At 44.3% G+C, this 21,829-nt stretch overlaps 1 protein-coding gene across 2 annotated transcripts; it reads right to left on the bottom strand.

Moving 5' to 3' along the window:
* Positions 1-3,646: 3,646 nt before the first annotated feature.
* LOC137261170 (SCO-spondin-like) lies at positions 3,647-21,511 on the bottom strand. 2 transcript variants are annotated; one of them, XM_067798875.1, is made up of 24 exons: positions 21,426-21,511; positions 21,121-21,234; positions 18,350-19,111; positions 17,495-18,037; positions 15,232-15,417; positions 14,590-14,775; positions 14,123-14,308; positions 12,819-13,004; positions 12,170-12,355; positions 11,728-11,913; positions 10,258-10,443; positions 9,877-10,062; positions 9,031-9,216; positions 8,565-8,750; positions 8,105-8,290; positions 7,815-8,000; positions 7,243-7,269; positions 6,684-6,878; positions 6,107-6,289; positions 5,814-5,969; positions 5,216-5,562; positions 4,801-4,891; positions 4,536-4,615; positions 3,647-4,220 (listed from the first exon to the last, which is right to left on the bottom strand). In XM_067798875.1, the coding sequence occupies exons 2-24, from the start codon at positions 21,221-21,223 to the stop codon at positions 4,194-4,196; spliced, it is 4,746 nt and encodes a 1,581-aa protein (XP_067654976.1). In that variant the 5' UTR covers positions 21,224-21,234; positions 21,426-21,511; the 3' UTR covers positions 3,647-4,193. The 2 variants fall into 2 exon arrangements, with proteins under 2 accessions (XP_067654976.1, XP_067654977.1); XM_067798876.1 differs by lacking the exons at positions 8,565-8,750; positions 9,031-9,216; positions 9,877-10,062; positions 10,258-10,443.
* Positions 21,512-21,829: the final 318 nt, after the last annotated feature.

Genomic DNA, 21,829 nt, shown 5'->3' with positions numbered 1-21,829 from the left:
CCACATCTTATCCCTATCCTTTGGTTACCAGCCACATGTTACCACATCTTATCCCTAACCATTGGTTACCAGTCACTTGTTACCACACCCCATTTCTATCCATTGGTTACCAGCCACTTGTTACCACTCCTTATTCCTATTCATTTGTTACCCAGTCACTTGTTACCACAACAGGTAACCAGTCACCTATTACCATGCCTTTTTCCCCATGTCGACTCAGACTATTGTTACCATCTCTCTCATCAACACTGGTTGCCCAGACATTTGTTTGGTTACCCAACGACCTGTCTCCCAAACACTGGCTACCCTGGTTACCAAGACACCCAGTGATGATATACAACTAAGTCTTGTTTCAATCGTTAAACCACCTACTTGGGTACTACCTACTTGGTACAAGTACCACCTACTTGGGTACTACCTACTTGGTACAAGTACAACCTACTTGGATACTACCTACTTGGTACAAGTACCACCTACTTGGGTACTACCTACTTGGTACAAGTACCACCTACTTGGGTACTACCTACTTGGTACAAGTACAACCTACTTGGGTACTACCTACTTGGTACAAGTACAACCTACTTGGGTACTACCTACTTGGTACAAGTACAACCTACTTGGATACTACCTACTTGGTACAAGTACCACCTACTTGGGTACTACCTACTTGGTACAAGTACCACCTACTTGGGTACTACCTACTTGCTACAAGTACCACCTACTTGGGTACTACCTACTTGGTACAAGTACCACCTACTTGGGTACTACCTACTTGGTACAAGTACCACCTACTTGGGTACTACCTACTTGGTACAAGTACAACCTACTTGGGCTGATGAAACTGTATGAGGAGATAATTATATCCATACTGATATGTCCGTTCTTGATGCAGATGTTCATAGATTTACTCGTGAAGATATTCTGAGTAGATTTACTCGTGAAGATATTCTGTGTACATTTACTCGTGAAGATATTCTGTCTAGATTTACTCGTGAAGATATTCTGTGTAGATTTACTCGTGAAGATTTTCTGAGTAGATTTACTCGTGAAGATATTCTGAGTAGATTTACTCGTGAAAATATTCTGTGTAGATTTTACTCGTGAAGATATTCTGTGTAGATTTACTCGTGAAGATATTCTGTGTAGATTTACTCATGAAGATATTCTGTGTAGATTTACTCGTGAAGATATTCTGTGTACATTTACTCGTGAAGATATTCTGTGTAGATTTACTCGTGAAGATATTCTGAGTAGATTTACTCGTGAAGATATTCTGTGTAGATTTTACTCGTGAAGATATTCTGTGTAGATTTACTCGTGAAGATATTCTGTGTACATTTACTCGTGAAGATATTCTGAGTAGATTTACTCGTGAAGATATTCTGTGTACATTTTACTCGTGAAGATATTCTGTGTACATTTTACTCGTGAAGATATTCTGTGTAAATTTACTCGTGAAGATATTCTGAGTAGATTTACTCGTGAAGATATTCTGTGTACATTTACTCGTGAAGATATTCTGAGTAGATTTACTCGTGGTGATATTCGTGAAGCGATCTGTGTATCTAAGAAGATGACACTCGTGTCGTGGTAAATAATAAGCAACCAGTATTTACTGCAAGTGAATCTACAGCGGAATTAAGTGGTTGTTGTTTGATTCAAGCGCTCCCCAGTAAACTCGACGTATGGTTTTGTTCTACCAGTACTTTCTACCACTACATATCTTCTCTGCTCCAGTGGCTTGTTACCCAGTGACAAGTCGCGGTTTGTTTGGCTGGAGAACCCAGCTGGCTGGGTGGCTGAAACAACGCGCACATTATCCATCTGGACAGGTTGTGGTTGATATTTTAAGCAATTGTACAGAAATGAACTTGGTCCCTGATTCGTCAAACTAAAACAAGAGAATATTGTTCGAGGACTCCTACTGAAGTTCTACTTCACGTTGTCTGTTCGTCAGTATTTCAGCCTTATTGACTGCTGACTTGATGAGTAGGAACTAGGACCAAATTGCGACTACTTGTGGTGACATTGTGCGTACACGCAGATAGAAGATGCATCCAGTATTTTGTCTGTTGTACTAGTATGACAAATGATACGACTACACTTAATCTTGGTATAATGACCATCAAAAGTTATCAATTTAGCATTCAATAGATAATGGATGCTATTAAACAAACTTACTGCTTTACACAAACAGCGAAAAGATTATGTGCCTCTTCGAGACTAAAGATAGATACGTGAAGCTAGATTGAAGTATGATCCGACTCACTGTTTTGAGACTTCATTGACTTTCAGTGGGGATAGAAAGTGCCTGATTCAAGAACATTCTAACTTTATTACCCCCATTAACAGCTCAGTAACTGCTTTAATTACTCGTCTGAGTGGGATCAGACATTCAACAGCGCTGCCACTGCATTCGTTACATCGTCAGTATAGACCAGACATTCCTCTAAGGCACAACTAAATTAGTGACTCACGTAGTCAGCTTTAGATCAGACATTCACCTCTGAGACAACTACTTTAGTGACTCACATCGCCAGTATCGATCAGACATTCAGCTCTGAGACAACGACTTGAGTGACTCACATCGCCAGCTTTAGATCAGACATTAACTCTGAGAGAGTTACTTTCGTAGAGTGTGTCCAGTGAAACAGCTACTTTAGTGACTCACATCGCCAGTATAGATCATACATTAACTCTGAGAGAGTTACTTTCGTAGAGTGTGTCCGGTCAAACAGCTGTTTTGATGTTCGTAGTGCATGGTTAGAGAGGCGCGCGTGTCTCCTCACGCACACACAACTTAACTGACAAAGGAAGAAATTCAAACTGCCGCCCAAATTTCCAGCACAGTGTTCCACCGATCAATCTGTTTAACTTTTCAAAGCTTGTTTCCTGCCCTGGACAAACGCGTGTTTTCTATTTCAAAAACAGTTGACACGGAAAGAGGTGTGGTGCTGACTGGTTTGTGTGTAGCAAACTGCTTCGCGGAGTGGCAGTTATCCAGTCTACTAACTCTCTCTCCTGTGTCAGAGCCTACCCGCAGGTGACAGACATTAAGTAGTCACAACCATATATTGGAATCAACTGTGTTGTGAGAACCGACACGTGAACCAATGCACAAGCTTGTATTTGCAGTTGTAGTCTTGTCGTTATAATGGTTATGCTCTGTGTATATTCGTAGCATTAACGTGAGTGGAGACGCCCTGTGTGCTGCCATGAACTGTAATTGTTGGTATCAGTGTTATGCTCCAGTATCAACCATCGACTGTCTAGTATCGACTGTTAGTGTAATTAACAGCCCCAGTGTTCAGAAACAGCATCGGTTGAGGGTTAGGGTTAGCCCTATGACGTTACGGCAGACCTGCACAGCCTGGGGTGTTTTCACCAGTACGCTTGCCCAGACCTGCACAGCCTGGGGTGTTTTCACCAGAACGCTTGCCCAGACCTGCACAGCCTGGGGTGTTTTCACCAGTACAGACAAAGATTAGACTAGTGTCTGTAGATGGGAACTGTCACGAAACAAAGAGTAGACATGTGTCTGTAGATTTGACCTGTGACAGTTCAAAGACTAGACTTGTGTCTGTAGATGTGACATTTGTGATTAGTACTTCTCATCTACAAGGTCTAAGAAAACAACGAGACAAAATATTTGCAACATGATTTTATAGGTATCTTATTCCAAAAACAAAACTGTTTTTCGTGCCGACAGTAGGATATAAAAAGTAAGAAACTGTAAACAAAAGCAGTGGTTGCTATAACAACACGCGGTCTCGTCGCAGTCAGGCTCTCGCTAAACCACACAAGACGAAATATACGAAATATGCATGACCGGAGATAAAGACAATTCATTCTTACAAAATTTGGTTGTGTTCTAGAGCCAGCCTATATACACGAACATTTACACACACTGGACAGTGGGGCTTCTCGCACATACGGTGCAGAGACGGGCATCTTCAAACAGACCACATCTATAGGTGGTCTAGTAACTTACTACTCGTCACTGTACAATAAATATTAGCGTCTTGAAATAAATAAGAGACAGATATTTATATTAAACAGTAAGTAGTCAAGCATCCCTACAGTCTACGAGCTATATACACGTAACGTTCCTACAACACCTATCCTACTTGGACTAGAAACGGGCGAATGGAATTCAAAGATGTGATCAGAGTGGATTGTAGGTCTCCAGGCGGTCACGGCCGACACAGGTAGATGGTAACCTGAAAGACAAACACAAAAGTACTACTTCTGTAAATACACCACAAACAGTGAGAAAGTTTTGCCAGCATTAAACGCCGTAAACACATCACAAACAGTGAGAGTAATCGACTAGTATTCTACTTCCGTATTTAGCACATCCAAGTTGCATGAGGTGGGAAGACAACCTGTCCCGTCACTCACTGTACGTACTGTGACATGTCACACTGGTGTGTTTCCTACAGACATGAAACGGTGCCCATGAAACAAGCACACAACAACCGCACTTGATGCACGCTCCAGATACAAAACACGAGGTACATACTATGTCAACTTACATTGTCTATGTAACCTCGGAAATTAGCAAAATTTGTTCCTCTTCCGATCTGCAGGGCGCAGTTGGCTCTCTGGATATTACCTGGAGAACAAACAGGGGAGGTAAGTCACAACAGGGACAAGCTATCACACATGTACCGTTTTGTCAGTGGCATGTACCATCAGTTAAACGTGACATATCACTCCACCCAATGACAGAAATGAAGTTGAAAGAGACTGCCACACTGTTTGCATAGAAAGAGCAGGTCGTGCCTCGCCAGTACCTACCAAGGAAGGCTGTTTGTTTGGCAGAAGATCCAACGCTACCACTCAGCATCCCACCGTCCAGCTTAAAGAAAGCCTCGTTCCACCCATTAGTCTGCAACACGTGACACGTACATAAGTAAATACAGCTGGAGCTTTCTGTTGAACTCAAAACAAGAAAACATACCAGTGACCAGTGACGTACTTGACACAATTAATGACTTTTGATGAATAATGGTGAGAAAGTATCTGTTGACTGCCGACATATACTGGTTACGACTGACATATACTGACTGTTGACTCATATCCAGTGACTGTTGACTTTTGCTCACAAACAAAATATCGACTTTCATATAGCTGTTGATCGTCACCCAGACAATGAAATGTGTGCTAAGTATCTAGTGCAGATATAAAATCCCTGTCGGACCTGGAGACTCACCGAACTGCTGACGGACACGCTGGCGGACTTGCCAGCTCCAGAGCGGACGCCGAAATACGTTGACGCTGGTCCCCTAGCAACGGAGATAGATGCATCCTTGCCGCAGTCGCCATTGGACAGCAGCGCCTGTTTCCTGGTGGCCGAGCCCTCTCCTCGGTACCTGATCCTTATGTACACAGTACTGCCTAGCTCCGCGTTGGCGAACCTGGGGATCCGCAGACCACTCTTCCCGTCAAAGTAGCCCACGCCGTTCTGGACCTTCACGCCATCGTTCTGGATGTAGACGCCGCTGTCGGACTTGTCGCCGACGTCGTCAGTGAAGGATAGATACACGTCCGGTTTGCAAGCTGGCAAGATATGGTAAAATGACATGAGAACTGCGGTACTTCCGGCTGTGCGATGCCGTGGTGGTGTGGGTAAATGTTTCAAATGAATGAGAGGACGGGTCTATTTCTGGGAAGCAGAAGGGAGGTATGTACATATGGGGCCATGAGAAAAGCAGAAGGGAAGTATCTTCGCATGGGGCCATATTGTGTTGTGTGTTAAGGAAACACGAGAGTATCTGACAGGTGTTCAAGGGAAATAACTTGACACTTACTGTCAGGAGAAACGACCCCGCCCTGTATGGAACACCTGCATTCAGTAGAGTTATAGCTGCTTCCGGGGGCACAGGTCATGGTGATCCATCCGTGACCTTTAGCGAACTGTTGGAACCGGGTTCTGTCCCCTGATATTGGTCGTTTGTCGCATGTATCTGAAAGCAAAGGCGACTTTAACACAGGGGGATAATGTCTGAGTCTTGGGTAGGATTCCAGACACCTGCGATTAGCAAGTTATGATAATATCAGACCCGGACATCTACTTCTGACTCAAGATGTTGGTGATACATACCCTGACCCCCGTCCACCTCGCAGGGAGTTGTGCACGTGGTGCTTGGGACGCAGTAGCCGGCGATGCTGTAGGCCTGACCCGCAGGGCAACACCTGCCCTTGGACACGCCTCCAACACACTCCCAGTAGCCACTACAGGTCGTAGCGCTGGGGTAGGTGGTCGTCATGGGGTCGTTGCACCGCTCTGAAGACACAAGTTTGATACGTAATGAGCTAGTAGTTCGGACACTTCCTACACATGTTCTACAAATCTTTTAACTTTTTCACGCATCTATGAATATATCACACAAGATAATGCACGGACGACGTCTATACCCACAACCTTCCAACTGTGTCCCATGTGTTGTTACACTGAAGCTAGGTCATGCTGGCATTAGCAGGAGCTAGGTATGTCATACCTACAGTAGCAGGTGCTACATACGTCATACAGACATTAGTGTCAAGTGTTAACTGTGTCAGACTGACAGTAGTATCAAGTGCTATCTGTGTCATCTTGACATTAGTGTCAGGTGCTACCTATGTCATAATGACATACGTGTCAGGTGCTGCCTTTGTTTTAATGATGACTTATCACTTACCAGCAGGACAGCTGACTTCCTCGGGTCTGTTGCAAGTCAGTTTATCCTGGTCCCAATATAAGCCATGAGGACATTCCATCTCCTCGACCTTGATCAGCTGGTTGTTGTCGAACATGCACTGAATATACTTGTTGCAGTCGCTGGGGTGGGGGTTGTAGCCGATGCCGTTGTCCATCTTGCAGTCGTTGCAGAGGCCTGGGGACATATAGACATAAAGTTTTGTTTAAAAAAACGTTTTCTGTGTAGTAAACACAATACCAGTTTACATCATCCGTGTAGGTAGTAAACACGTTGTTTATGCAATTAGTAGAGATTGTACACACACTGTTGCTTGAGTACTCAAGTAAGTTCACGCAATCAGTGTAGGTAGTTAAGACACCGTTGTTTATAAAATCAATTTATATACAGTAAACACACTGTTGCTCATGCAATCAATATAGGTAGTAAACACACGGTTGTTTATAAAATACCCATAGGTATTAAACAGTGTTGTTTATGTAATCAATATAGGTAGTAAACACTGTGTTTTATGTATTCAATGTAGGAAGTAAACACATACCCAGATCTGGCTTCTCTGTAGTCGTCACTGGAAAAGAAAACGTACAATTTATTATTGATGGTTTTATTCTATCAAAACTTAAATCTAGTTTAGTGCTTTGGAAGAATCTCTGATGGTGGCATTACACTGCAAATGTATACACACGGCAACTCAACATTGTGTTTGTTCTCTCTAGGGTACTCAGGGTATACACATTACAACATGTGCATGAAGGAAGTTCCACTATTGCTTAATACACTGCATGGTAACTATGACAAATTGTGCTGAACGTTTACGGTCCTTTCATGAACAGACTGTTTCAGATCAGGGATACTGGATCTCATAAAACGTTCCGCTAGAATATAAAACAGCCTTTCACGTGGAGCATACAGCACTACACACTCTGTACACGAACTAGCCAAAAATTACACTGATCTCGAGGAACAGGCAGGAAGTCGCACTTTTGCTATTACAGATCAGTGGGGTTTAGTTCTTGTACAAATCAGTGGGCTTTAGTTCTTGTACAGATCAGTGGGGTTTAGTTCTTGTACAAATCAGTGGGCTTTAGTGCCAGTGTAGTAGGGATGACGCACCTGGGCATAGCTGTGTGTTGCAAGCACGGGTGATGACCTCCCTGGGTTCTCCCACACAGTCGCTGCCACCGGAGCTAGGGGCGGGGTTAGTGCAGCTTCTCATCCTCACGACTGTCTGACTTCCTCCGCCACAGGTCAACGAACAAGTACCTGCTGCCTCCTCCCACTCCGTCCAGGCACCGTCCACTGCAGACAACAGTCATCATGAGTATCACACCATCAGGCATGTCAGTTCAATACACGGTGATAATTTTGAGGTAGAAATTAAAATCTTTTTTTGAAATGGGTACCTGGACATCCCTGGGTGTTACATGCTTGTGTGAATGTAGATCTGTCATCTCCAACACAGTACTGGCCGTTATAGGCAGGGGCGGGGTTTGTACAGGTTCTGGTTCTAGTCACAAGTTGAGTTCCTCCACCACAGGACACAGAACATTGAGCTACCTCGTCCGTCCACAGACTCCAACCTCCGTCAACTGAGGACCAAGTATTACCTTCTTTTTCATCCATTACTGAATATTTGCAGTTTATAGTTCATCAGTATGTTTAGGTCAAGGCATGTTTTTACTTGAAGGGGCACGTGTCTCACACAGAGTGTTGTTTCTCAAAAGTGTAAAGATGAAGGCTTTAGGGTGGACAGGCACATCCCCTGTTACATCAGATGCCACTTATGTATGCTCACAGTACGTAGGACTCTTTGGGAATTATGGATCGGACAAAAAACTACAATAAGTTTATTGTGTTAGGTACCTGGACATCCTTGGGTGTTACATGCTTGTGTGAATGTAGTTCTGTCATCTCCAACACAGTACTGGCCGTTATAGGCAGGGGCGGGGTTTGTACAGGTTCTGGTTCTAGTCACAAGTTGAGTTCCTCCACCACAGGACACAGAACACTGAGCTACAGTGTCCGTCCACAGACTCCAACCTCCGTCAACTGGTTACAAATAGGCCACATTCAGATACTGGGCAAGAATATTTACTAAATGATCATATTGGTAGTTTGGTGCAAGGATTAATGTCCAGTTTGTAAAGGAGTTAATGGCAAGGCTAGCTTCGTCCTGCTTTCCCTTCAAATTTATAGGTGAATATTTCGAACATGACAATTGATCCAAATTCAAAGGCAATTTAACTTTGTATGGTCTCACTAAAATGTTTACTGATTGCAATAGCTCGATCTTACTGTATTCCCAAGAACACAGTCGACAACACAATACCTGGGCATCCTTGGGTGTTGCACGCCTTGGTGGATGTAGTTCTGTCATCTCCAACACAGTATTGTCCGTTATAAGCAGGGGCGGGGTTTGTACAAGTTCTGGTGCTGGTGACAACCAGAGTTCCTCCACCACAGGACACAGAACACGCACTTTCAGTGTCCGTCCACATACTCCAACCTCCGTGAACTGGGGACAAAGAAAATCCACACTGTATACGTTCACAGGTTTCACTAATGGACTTCAACTGATTTGTCATCTGGTAATGTTACGTTTCTGAATTCCAAATATACGTGTTCTCTGTGCATTACAGCGTTCAAGTGACAAGCAATGAAATAAACGGCATGACCCCAAATACATGCAACATTATTTCTGTAAAGTATATAGGTCCAACGTTAGATATCTTATATCGTAATATGTAGTGACGAATGTTTCTGCTTTCACTTGTAGTGACGAATGTTTCTACTGCTATTTGTGACGATGTTTTTCCTGTAACATATAGTGACGAATGTTTTTCCTGTAACATATAGTGACGAATGTTTTTCCTGTAACATATAGTGACGAATGTTTTTCCTGTAACATATAGTGACGAATGTTTTTCCTGTAACATATAGTGACGGATGTTTTTCCTGTAACATATAGTGACGATGTTTTTCCTGTAACATATAGTGACGGATGTTTTACTAAGTGACGATGCAGGTACCACTATGTGTATCTCTCCTATGCCACGCTTCGCATCCAACTAAGAGGGATGCGTTCAACCCCTGGAGCATACACAATGCCGGCACCCATCTGGGCACCCCAGGGCATTACACGAGGAAAGACTCTACAGTAAGTTTATTTAGATACCTGGGCATCCTTGGGTGTTACATGCTTGTGTGAATGTAGTTCTGTCATCTCCAACACAGTACTGGCCGTTATAGGCAGGGGCGGGGTTTGTACAGGTTCTGGTTCTAGTCACAAGTTGAGTTCCTCCACCACAGGACACAGAACACTGAGCTACCTCGTCCGACCACAGACTCCAACCTCCGTCAACTGGGGACAAGACGTCATGGAGGCAAACGTGAGGAATTTATTACCATAAGATGTAAAACACTTACGATTTCGTGTTCAGCTGAGATATTTGAATTTTTGTATCAAAAGCGTTATCTATAATATGGAAAACATCCCTTTAGACATGTTTGGTCATAGGCATAAAGTGTGTGACGTTTTGTTTCAAAAGTAAGATACCTGGGCATCCTTGGGTGTTACATGCTTGTGTGAATGTAGATCTGTCATCTCCAACACAATACTGGCCATTATAGGCAGGGGTGGGGTTTGTACAGGTTCTGGTTCTAGTCACAAGTTGAGTTCCTCCACCACAGGACACAGAACATTGAGCTACCTCGTCCGTCCACAGACTCCAACCTCCGTCAACTGTACAAAGAGGCAACACCTTATAGATGCAATCTTATATTCAATGGATGATTTCTGTCTATCAGTACATGCGCTCGTAGGCGCCATTCTAACTGGTAAGCTAAAAAGTTCGTGGAGAATGTATCAGCAGCGCAAGGTTAGACATGCAGTGTATCATGATAGAGACAGTCCCAAAACCCTCACCCCAACCATGTCCCAGAAGAATATACATATATCAGCACAGAATATACAAGACACAATACCGAGCATCTAGCGCGATGTGTCTGGCACATGAGAATTGTTTCTCCCGTTTTCAACAGTGTGTTTACAAGTTACTGTCGGTGATTGGAACACGACGGCTTGTGCTGCTTCAGCGGCCCAAAGCATTGCCGCCAAATGGACTAGAGACACATCTGAATGTGTTTGTTGGTATATCATGTCACATGCAGTCTGTGTGGACTTTTCTTTGGTCGAGTGCCATCCGAGATTCGACCCCACCCCCTGAGAGTAAGTCAGGGGTACAAGAAGTCCGTGGTCTAGACTACCACTTGCCCTACTTCCACTCTTGTAAAAGCCCTTGTGACTGAGTGGGTTAGATGGCTAACTTTGACTGCTAGCAATCAGGTGCCTGACTCTGAGGGTGTGGGTTCGAATCACGGATGTGACTTAACACAAGCAGTACCAGGATCTAACATAAAAATGTGTTACATGAGTGTGTTGATAACACGTATGCAGGTATCTGACCTCAACAATCTATACACATTTATAACATGAAAGCAAAATGTTATGTTGTGTTACCAGTGAAAACATAACGAACCTGGACATCCATGTGTGTTACATGCAGATGTTTGCTATATCCACACATCTGCAACAAGTACCTGGACATCCATGTGTGTTACACGCAGGTGTTTGCTACATTCACACATCTGCAACAAGTACCTGGACATCCATGTGTGTTACACGCAGGTGTTTGCTACATTCACACATCTGCAACAAGTACCTGGACATCCATGTGTGTTACACGCAGGTGTTTGCTACATTCACACATCTGCAACAAGTACCTGGACATCCATGTGTGTTACACGCAGGTGTTTGCTACATTCACACATCTGCAACAAGTACCTGGACATCCATGTGTGTTACACGCAGGTGTTTGCTACATTCACACATCTGCAACAAGTACCTGGACATCCATGTGTGTTACACGCAGGTGTTTGCTACATTCACACATCTGCAACAAGTACCTGGACATCCATGTGTGTTACACGCAGGTGTTTGCTACATTCACACATCTGCAACAAGTACCTGGACATCCATGTGTGTTACACGCCTTGCTGGATGTAGTTCTATCATCTCCAACACAGTATTGGCCGTTATAGGCAGGGGCGGGGTTTGTACAGGTTCTAGTGCTTGTGACAACCAGAGTTCCTCCACCGCAGGACACAGAACACTCACTTTCAGTGTCCGTCCACACACTCCAACCTCCATCAACTGGGGACACAAAAAATAGAATAAATGCAAAACAAATCCAAGACAAAAGGTGTAAATGCGACATGATCGATTGTGTTCGTGAATATCGCGGAGGTGGTACGCTCAGGAACGCCATACCATATACAACTGTGAACATCAATGATAGAGAGAATCAAGAATACGAGCATTTTACATTTTAACTGACATCATTAAAGGAGACTATGCAAACCTGAATGATAGCATAGGTTTGGCAAATATGCTCCATATTATTTTATACCTGGGCATCCATGTGTGTTACATGCTTGTGTGAATGTAGTTCTGTCGTCTCCAACACAATACTGGCCATTATAGGCAGGGGCGGGGTTGGTACAGGTTCTGGTTCTAGTCACAAGTTGAGTTCCTCCACCACAGGACACAGAACACTGGGCTACCTCGTCCGTCCACAGACTCCAACCTCCGTCAACTGGGGACACAAGGGGAACATTCACATGAAGGCAATCAGACACGGAACAGAACGTGTAATGATCTCATAAATGTTGATGGTAGCAATGTAACCATCTGTGCCAAGAAGAAAACAAAATGTCGGATATTTGCTTGTAATGTTCGTCTGAAAGTTGCGGACTGTCTGATGTCTGCGTTTAGTGTTCATGAATGTTGCGGACTGTCTGATATTTGCGTGTGGTGTTTGTATGAACGTTTAGGCCTGGCACTGACAATATGTAACGTGGCGCCACATCACTGAAGTCTGCACGCTGTGACAAAATACATGTGCGATAGGAATTATGATGACATGTTTGGAATCAAGTATCAGGCTATACACGTAACAATATGTACCCATGTAGACGTGACAGAAGGTGAAACGCTAGACGATAAGGGTGGTTGTTTGTGATGTAGCCTGCACGTCACGGTGAGACAGTCTTATGTACCTGGGCATCCTTGGGTGTTACATGCTTGTGTGAATGTAGTTCTGTCATCTCCAACACAATACTGGCCATTATAGGCAGGGGTGGGGTTTGAACAGGTTCTGGTTCTAGTCACAAGTTGAGTTCCTCCACCACAGGACACAGAACATTGAGTAACCTCGTCCGTCCACAGACTCCAACCTCCGTCAACTGGGGACACAAGAAGGTTAGCGGTGCAGATACATCACTACAGGAAGCAGCTCTCTACACACGTTAGTGCTGAGAGTCCATTAACACATGGTATACATTGACACAGATTTTAGGATCTATAAGCATGCCAGGTGTGTTATGACGACAATGGTGACAATATATATCAATACATTGTGAATATATCATGCATGGATATCTATGAATATATGTGTTTTCGGAAATGTTCAAAATAGTTTCTAAATTTGGCTAACCCTACCTGCTAGCTATGCCTGAAAGTTACTTGCCCACAAAATACTTTACTAGCCCGAACTTTGAACGTATGAATTAAGTAAAATAGTAGAAAATTAGCTGAGAATAATGATGACATGACCCAGACTTCATCAGTATGCTGGTCATGTTACGAATATTTTTATCAGGCCGCATTCCTGCATAATTAGAAAGCGTATTGTGAACAAGTCGGAGAGAGTGATTTATTTACAGAATGACTCCATGAAAATTCACTAGCCAGTCGGACCTGTGACAGAGGATTTACTGGTCCGATTTGTGTTTTACTAGCCGCTGACTAGCGGGCAAGTGGTTATTTCGCACTCTGGATGTTAGACACTACTGGCCGTGGCACAGACATAACAGAGGGAGTGACTTGCCAGATTAGTCCATGAAGAGTGAGAGAAGTATTCTTCTGAAGCGGAGAGAGATCGTATGTATTATATATTGCATGGCATTTACTTGGGTAACCCTAACCCTGGATGTTAGACACTACTGGCCGTGGCACAGACATAACAGAGGGAGTGACTTGCCAGATTAGTCCATGCAGAATGAGAGAAGTATTCTTCTGAAGCGGAGAGAGATCGTATGTATTATATATTGCATGGCATTTACTTGGGTAACCCTAACCCTAACCCTAACCCTAACCCTAACCCTGGGGTGGTGAAACGACACTGAATGTCGGGTTGGGAAGATCCCCTTCCTAAGTTTCAAGTTTTCCTGGTTGTAAACCAAGTGGCGAGGTAGGGATGCACAGCCACACTCCCTGTAACATCAGATGCCACTCGTATGCTCACAGTAAGTGGGATTCTTTCGGAAATATGAATCTACAATAAGTTTATTGTGTTAGGTACCTGGACATCCCTGGGTGTTACATGCTTGTGTGAATGTAGTTCTGTCATCTCCAACACAGTACTGGCCGTTATAGGCAGGGGCGGGGTTTGTACAGGTTCTGGTTCTAGTCACAAGTTGAGTTCCTCCACCACAGGACACAGAACACTGAGCTACAGTGTCCGTCCACAGACTCCAACCTCCGTCAACTGGTTACAAATAGGCCACATTCAGATACTGGGCAAGAATATTTACTAAATGATCATATTGGTAGTTTGGTGCAAGGATTAATGTCCAGTTTGTATAGGAGTTAATGGCAAGGCTAGCTACGTCCTGCTTTCCCTTCAAATTTATAGGTGAATATTTTGAATATGACAACTGATTCAAATTCAAAGGCAATTTAACTCTGTATAGTCTCACTACTAATGTTTACTGATTGCAATAGCTCGATCTTACTGTATTCCCAAGAACACAGTCGACAACACAATACCTGGGCATCCTTGGGTGTTACATGCTTGTGTGAATGTAGTTCTGTCAACTCCAACACAGTATTGGCCGTTATAGGCAGGGGCGGGGTTTGTACAGGTTCTGGTTCTAGTCACAAGTTGAGTTCCTCCACCACAGGACACAGAACACTGAGCTACCTCGTCCGTCCACAGACTCCAACCTCCGTCAACTGGGGACAAGGGTAGTTCAAGGACGATGAGGGGCACTATCCACGTGACTAATACCTAAATCATCGTCGTCGTCGTCGTCGTGACAGTCACGTCAGTCAGCTCATGGACTATATACATCACTAGATATCGTTTTAGGCATTACTAGATATGATTGACTTAATATGTCTGCTATTTATAACTGGATATTGCTGCTATACGTCACTATATAGGATGTTGCACATCACTAGATGGATGTTGTATTCACTGGATATTGCTGTTATACATCATAAGATACGGCCGCCATATTCACTAGATATTGCTGTTATACGTCACTAGAGATATGGCTATACGTTTTAGATATGGATGCTATATTCGCTGGATATTGATGCTATTAATCATTAGAATAGATGCTATAAATCACTAGACATGGATGCTAATAACGAGATATATGTTGTAGATATATGTTGGACACATACCTGGACACCCCTGTGTGTTGCAGTCGACTGTCAAGGTCACCATGGCGTCACCGACGCAGTACAGGCCGCCATTTGCAGGGGAAGGGTTGGTACACGTTCTGGTACGCGTAATGATCTGTGATCCACCTCCACAAGACACTGAGCATGCGCCGTAAGAATCGGCCCAGTGGGTCCATCCTCCTTGAACTGATACAGAAAATCAGACAGATAACAACCTCCAGGCACTGTGCCCCTGTTGAACAGAAGGCAAGGCAAGCACTTTACACCTATACATCCAGACGTGCACTTTCCACCAGCTTTCCACCTACAAGTCACTCACACGAGCGGTTCATGCATCAAGCAGCACTATGAGAGCTTTATGACAGCAGGCAAATGTACAATGACGTGCATTGACTGGTGGGTTCAGGCTATGGCGGCACGCGCTCACAAAAACACCTACGTACGTCAGCGTGACGACAGACGATGAGGGAGGAGATATGACAATTTAACACAGTACACTGCAGTTATATATGTAAAACGTAATTAGGCCGTCCACCGAAACAGCTTACTGACAGCACAGGTTTGTCAACTGACAGCACAGGATTGTCAACTGACATTTATGGGAAATATATCACTTGTTTATTGTGCCCGCGATACCTTGTTCACATGTATACATTTCATGAAACTATTTCAGGAAAAGATCATATGATGACACGAACTAATCACAGTAACAATCGATATAGATGAACCCACCATGTCCACTAAAGAAGAGCTAGCATGGCGGGCTTTACTGACATATTCTATGAAACAGCGGTAAAAGGAACGTGCCAATAAACGGTTTTCTCCCTCCAGTACACACCAACAGTACACCCCTCCAGTACACCCCTCAAGTACATCCCTCAAGTACATCCTTCAGTACACCCCTCTCCTGTACATCCCTCCAGTACACCCTTCTCCTGTACACCCCCGTCCTGTACATCACTCGTATTCCCGGACACGAGAAAATCTTTGATGTCGTCACGTGAATCACGAGTTACTAATTATAGGAGAGGTCACGTGACGTCTATCCTGATCCCCCTTTTTGAGATCACGACCAGGGCATGGGTCATCTATCACCCCGTTGCTGTGATGGCCACCTTCATCCATTACACGTGTCATGCGCAACGCTACAAAGAACCTTAGAGGTTCGGCTGACATCGCATCAGTTTGAAATAAGAATTTAATCCATGTGGTCTGTGACCCCCGTCTAATTGTCTGATTGTTAGGTAAGAAGTTGATTCTTTGTTCTGCCTGAGAAAGTCGAACCCTTCACACACTGACGCCTCGGAATATATCAGTATTTACGTCCCTATAAGGCAGCAAAGCATTTCAGCACAAAGCACTTACGGACCAGCACTAGAGCTCTCATAACTCCTGTACTTTACGTCTACCTCTTATGGCGCAGCGCTATAGCTCTCATAACTCCTGTACTTTACATCTACCTCTTATGGCCCAGCACTATAGCTGTCATAACTCCTGTACTTTACATCTACCTCTGATGGCCCAGCACTATAGCTCTCATAACTCCTGTACTTAACATCTCCCTCTGATGGCTCAGCACTTTAGTTGTCATAACTCCTGTACTTTACATCTACCTCTGATGACCCAGCACTATAGCTCTCATAACTCCTGTACTTTACATCTACCTCTGATGGCCCAGCACTATAGTTGTCATAACTCCTTTACTTTACATCTCCCTCTGATGGTTCAGCACTATAGCTCTCATAACTCCTGTACTTTACATCTACCTCTGATGGCCCAGCACTATAGCTGTCATAACTCCTGTACTTTACATCTACCTCTGATGGCCCAGACCTATAGCTGTCATAACTCCTGCACTTTACATCTCTCTCTTATGGCTCAGCACTTTAGTTGTCATAACTCCTGTACTTTACATCTCTCTCTGATGGCCCAGCACTATAGCTCTCATAACTCCTGCACTTTACATCTACCTCTGATGGCCCAGAACTATAGCTGTCATAACTCCTGCACTTTACATCTCTCTCTTATGGCTCAGCACTTTAGTTGTCATAACTCCTGTACTTTACATCTCCCTCTGATGGCCCAGAACTATAGCTGTCATAACTCCTGCACTTTACATCTCTCTGTGATGGCCCAGAACTATAGCTGTCATAACTCCTGCACTTTACATCTCTCTGTGATGGCCCACAACTATAGCTGTCATAACTCCTGTACTTAACATCTCCCTCTGATGGCCCAGAACTATTGCTGTAGTTTGACCTACCGGGACACACTCGCTTGAACAGCTGCCTCATCAGTCCGTCCAGTTGCTGGAACTGTGCGACCGTCAGCACATGATCTGAACCGGAAGCGATTGACTGAAGTTCCATGATGTCTGTGCTCAATCCGACGCCAACAGCAAACATGTTGACTCCAAGCAGCTTTGACACTCTGGCCGCCTGGGCGGTGGCGCCAGGGTTCTTCGACATCCCATCGGTTATGACCACTGCCACCTTGGGGACGCCTGGTCGTGCATACTGCTGCAACATGACGTTCATGGCGCTGATGCCGTCAGCCGTGTTTGTGCCGTCACGGGGATGGCCCAGCTGACTAATCTGACGTCTCAGATAGACCCTGTCCCCGCTCAGATTGATGACAGCGGAGATGTTGGTGCTGTACAGGACGACACCGAAACGTTGATTGTTGTCGTTGATGTTCAACTGGTCGACCATTGAGAGGAGGGTCTGCTTCAGCGTCTGGAAGTCGATGGTGGAGATGCTGTCCGAGCCGTCGACAACGGCTACAATCTCTAAGAGCTCCTGGCAGTCTGGAATGACAAGATGCCAACATTAAACAACTGATTCCAGTAAACTGATTAAAAGATGCAATGTGTCACTTCCATGAAGCTTCAGAATCTCTGACAATGACAAATATATAGATATGTGGCTGGCGCGTACCTCGGCTTGTGCTAATCTTCAACTCATAAGACTCTGTAAGAACGATTCATGAGCCATGTAACACTCACAATTAACGGACTCTGTTTCTGACAAACGCAACCAAATGTTATAGGATAAGTGAGACTTGAACAAGCTAGGACTTCGACACACTATCTGCAAAACCAACTCACTCACTCACTCACCTGATGGAGTCAGATTGATTCCGCCGCCGAGGACAGTCTCCGCAGAGTTATCACCGTCACCAACAACTGTCTCCCCAGGGTAGATAACTCTGACTTGATTTTCTCCACTGTCTCCAGAGTCGCCTCCCACTACTCCGATCGTGGGTGAAGGTACATTTTCCCTGCTGTCGCCGGAGTCTCCCCCTGTTGTTACGGAAACAGGCACTTGTTCCTCGTCAGAATCGTCAGACTCACGTCCTGTTGTTGCAGTCGAGAGGGCATTTTCCACGCTGTCATACGAGTCTCCCCCGGTAGTGGCTGTGGACGGCACATGTTCGTCACTATAATCATAGTAGTCAGCGACCGGCGATACATGGTGTTCCTCGCTAGACGCCCGGGTGGGTAGCGGGTAGACGACAGCTGGCTGCTCCACGGAACTGTCTCCACCGGACATAAAGCTGCCAGTCCTCTGATCCGTGTACTGGTACAAGTTGGGGGACACGCCACCCGAGACGAAAGTGTTGGTAGGGTGTACGCCCTGGTACCAGCCACCCTGTACTCCGCTCATCTCCTGGCTTGATCGCCCTCCTGATAACCCGGGATACATGGGGTAACCTTGGTTACCTACGTTCCCATAGTTAGCAGGGTAACCTTGAATAAGCGGGTTTCCGTAATTGACAGGGTAACCCTGGTAATTTCCCGATTGTCCGGTTTGGCCAGTGCCGTAGTACATGTTCCCTTGGTAACCGAACCCGCCAGGCACCTCTCCGCTGTCGCCTCCACCTGCGATCAAAGAACGCTCGTCAGCAACATCAAAGCATTCCATCCCTATATATATTCTGTAATATGGACCCTGCGCGATTACCATGCCTTGGCCTGTCGGGAATTTCATAATCTACAGATGAATATTATTAATGGTATGCCTAATTCACAAAGTGCATTTACTTTGTGTCTGTTCGAGCCATTCCAAAGTGACTTGACAACAATACTCAATATTACCCATGGTTGGTATGAACTGTCTGCAAACACGCCAATACATCTACCTTACATTACTTACTTCCAAGCTACTCAGGACAGTATTGTCCATCGCGGGAGTTAGTGGGATTAGGTTTTGTTGTCACCATCCGTCACGACAATCCGCTACAGCATCTCAACATGTTACTACCTGCGACCTCAGAGGCCCCAAGTCAACTACTGACCGTCGATGAAGACGAACACAACACTCTCCATCACGTCGAGGATGCAGTAAAGAAATTAGGGTTACTTAGTTCTAGCCGAAATGGCAGTGTCATCAACTGGGAATAGTTGCTGAGGCATGTGGGGGTTTGTGGGAACCTGGTGCATGCAGTGACGCAGTAACTGACTTGGGAGGAGGGGGTTTAGATGCTGAGTATGATGACCTCCCAAATGCAGTTGATGCAATGGTGTGTGTGAAACTTTCTAAATATAATGGCCAGTTTGATACACTGGATGTGACTGGTGAGCAGGGCTTTTTCAGGCCATCTAGATGTGAAAGTAAAGTAGGTAAGTTAGGATACTTTAACCGTACTCGGCTGAAAAGCGAATAAATTTTCCTAACGACCCAAGGAGGAATAAGAATCAAACCTACAACTGTCGCCATGTTCCATAGTAAAACAGTTTCATTATTCAAACATTTCGTTGACTTAATAAACAATGATTCAGTCTTCATATAAGCATGTTTGGCGAAAGTAAGTACGGCACAGTCTTACGTAACATTATTCGGGAATTATAGAGAAGAACATTAAAGAATATAAGTCACATTCCTCTCAGTAAGACGCAACGTTTTCCTGATACAAGACATATTTCAGAAAGAACATGTAGAAGTGTGACCCAATGTGGAGACCTGCTGTAAGTGTCAGCTGTATGTCTGCGGGCGACACATGACACCACGTCACAACACGTTATACCACACAGCAGAAGTATGTGGAACTCATAGCAGTCGAGACCAATGCCAGGATAAATTTCTCATGCCCAAACACGTTTCTATATGACAATGTATGTACAATTGTCATCGCTAACACTGCAGTGTGTCTATTTCTGACCAATACTCAATATTCTCAGCTTCAAAGGCCTGCCCCACATCGGACTCCAGCATAAACTGACACGAGAAGTTGGTGTAACTAGAATATTGTTCACATTTGCGTCAAAAACACTCACTAACTCAATATGTTCTTGCTATCTACTGAACATGTCATTGCCTGCTTGTAGTGACTACCATGTATCTTTAAGCACTTCCAAGACAACGAATCCGAAAGGTTCTGTCGTTCAGACAGTCGGGAGTTTCCCTGAGGAGGCAGACATTCCTGCTCATCCTTATCAAGCGCATAATCTGAGCATAATGATATGTTTCATATTCCTGCTGATTTTGAGTGTTTTCTTCAGTTAAACGTAATTTACGAAATGATTCCACTGTGTGCTCCATCATATATTCATGGACGTTGACGAGAGGGGTCGTCCATTCAGCGGTGTAAGGCTACCAGTACGACTGGAGGAGCCGGTTAGACCCGCTCAATCCCAGATCGTGTTGTCTAGCTCTGTGATATCACATGAACCATCTATCACATCACAAACTGTCACAGTTGATACTGCAGCAAGCCACGACATGCAACAGATGCACTTCCTACTGGTCAGCGTTTCTTCAAATGGAGAAAATTGCAGGTGTTTCTATGTCAGTTATTAGTGAGCAGTACTGACTTATGTCGAGAATATTTAAACCATATATTGACGGGTCAGCTAAGTTTCTATAGAATGATTCAATGTTTTAGTTTTACCTTTCTGTGACCATGACGAACCCCACATCGAAAGTCCCTCGTCATCATCTGCGACAGCTCCACATATGTTCAACATCAACAGCGACGACAGTAGCAGCCTCATTTTATTTATTTCTGTTTGTAGAGGAATAAGCACCATGTTATATCTTTGAAGAAATATATAGTTATTTGGAATGGCTTTTCTGAACAGTTAAGCAAATATTTGTGATTTAATGCGCATTTAGTTGCAGCTTCTATTTTGTTTTTGCAAAGAAAAATAGTTTTTGAAAATACATGAACGTATTGCAATTTGTGTTTGTTCTTACCAGTTGTTGTTCCTCCCCCTGTGCTTGTTTCCCCGAATAATTAAAGCAGATGGGATCCCCTGCTCGCACCAACACTTATATACACGTCCCTCATGTAGGTATGACAGTGAGGTCACGTGGTGTGACGTCATCAACGGCTGGGCAACCCACCAGGCGGACTGTGATTGGCGGTCACTCCTGTTTGCATCTAAATATTAATCCTTTGTTTTGCTAAATTAAATCATCAAATATTTCATGATCATCGCAAGACGTACGTCATAATGAAGGAAGGAAGATCAGGAAGTACATTATTTTATGTTCCATCGAATGACAGGTACATTTCACTCGTAAGACGCTTTTTACGCCACAAGGTTTATACAAAAATAGCCAAGCGCTATACTTATCAAGTGCACATCATCACTTTC

This window comes from Haliotis asinina, chromosome 14 (genome assembly GCF_037392515.1).
Source record: "Haliotis asinina isolate JCU_RB_2024 chromosome 14, JCU_Hal_asi_v2, whole genome shotgun sequence".
In the NCBI taxonomy this organism is placed as follows: Eukaryota; Metazoa; Mollusca; class Gastropoda; order Lepetellida; family Haliotidae; genus Haliotis; species Haliotis asinina.
This window is presented reverse-complemented; position numbering and strand designations above follow the sequence as displayed.

Coding starts and splice junctions, on each gene's coding strand:
- LOC137261170 (XM_067798875.1), bottom strand. CDS start 21,223: ATGAGGCTGCTACTGTCGTCGCTGTTGATGTTGAACATATGTGGAGCT. Junction 18,038..18,349: donor AATCAATCTGACTCCATCAG/GTGAGTGAGTGA, acceptor TTGTCATTCCAG/ACTGCCAGGAGCTCTTAGAG. Junction 7,270..7,814: donor CAACACACAGCTATGCCCAG/GTGCGTCATCCC, acceptor TTTCTTTTCCAG/TGACGACTACAGAGAAGCCA.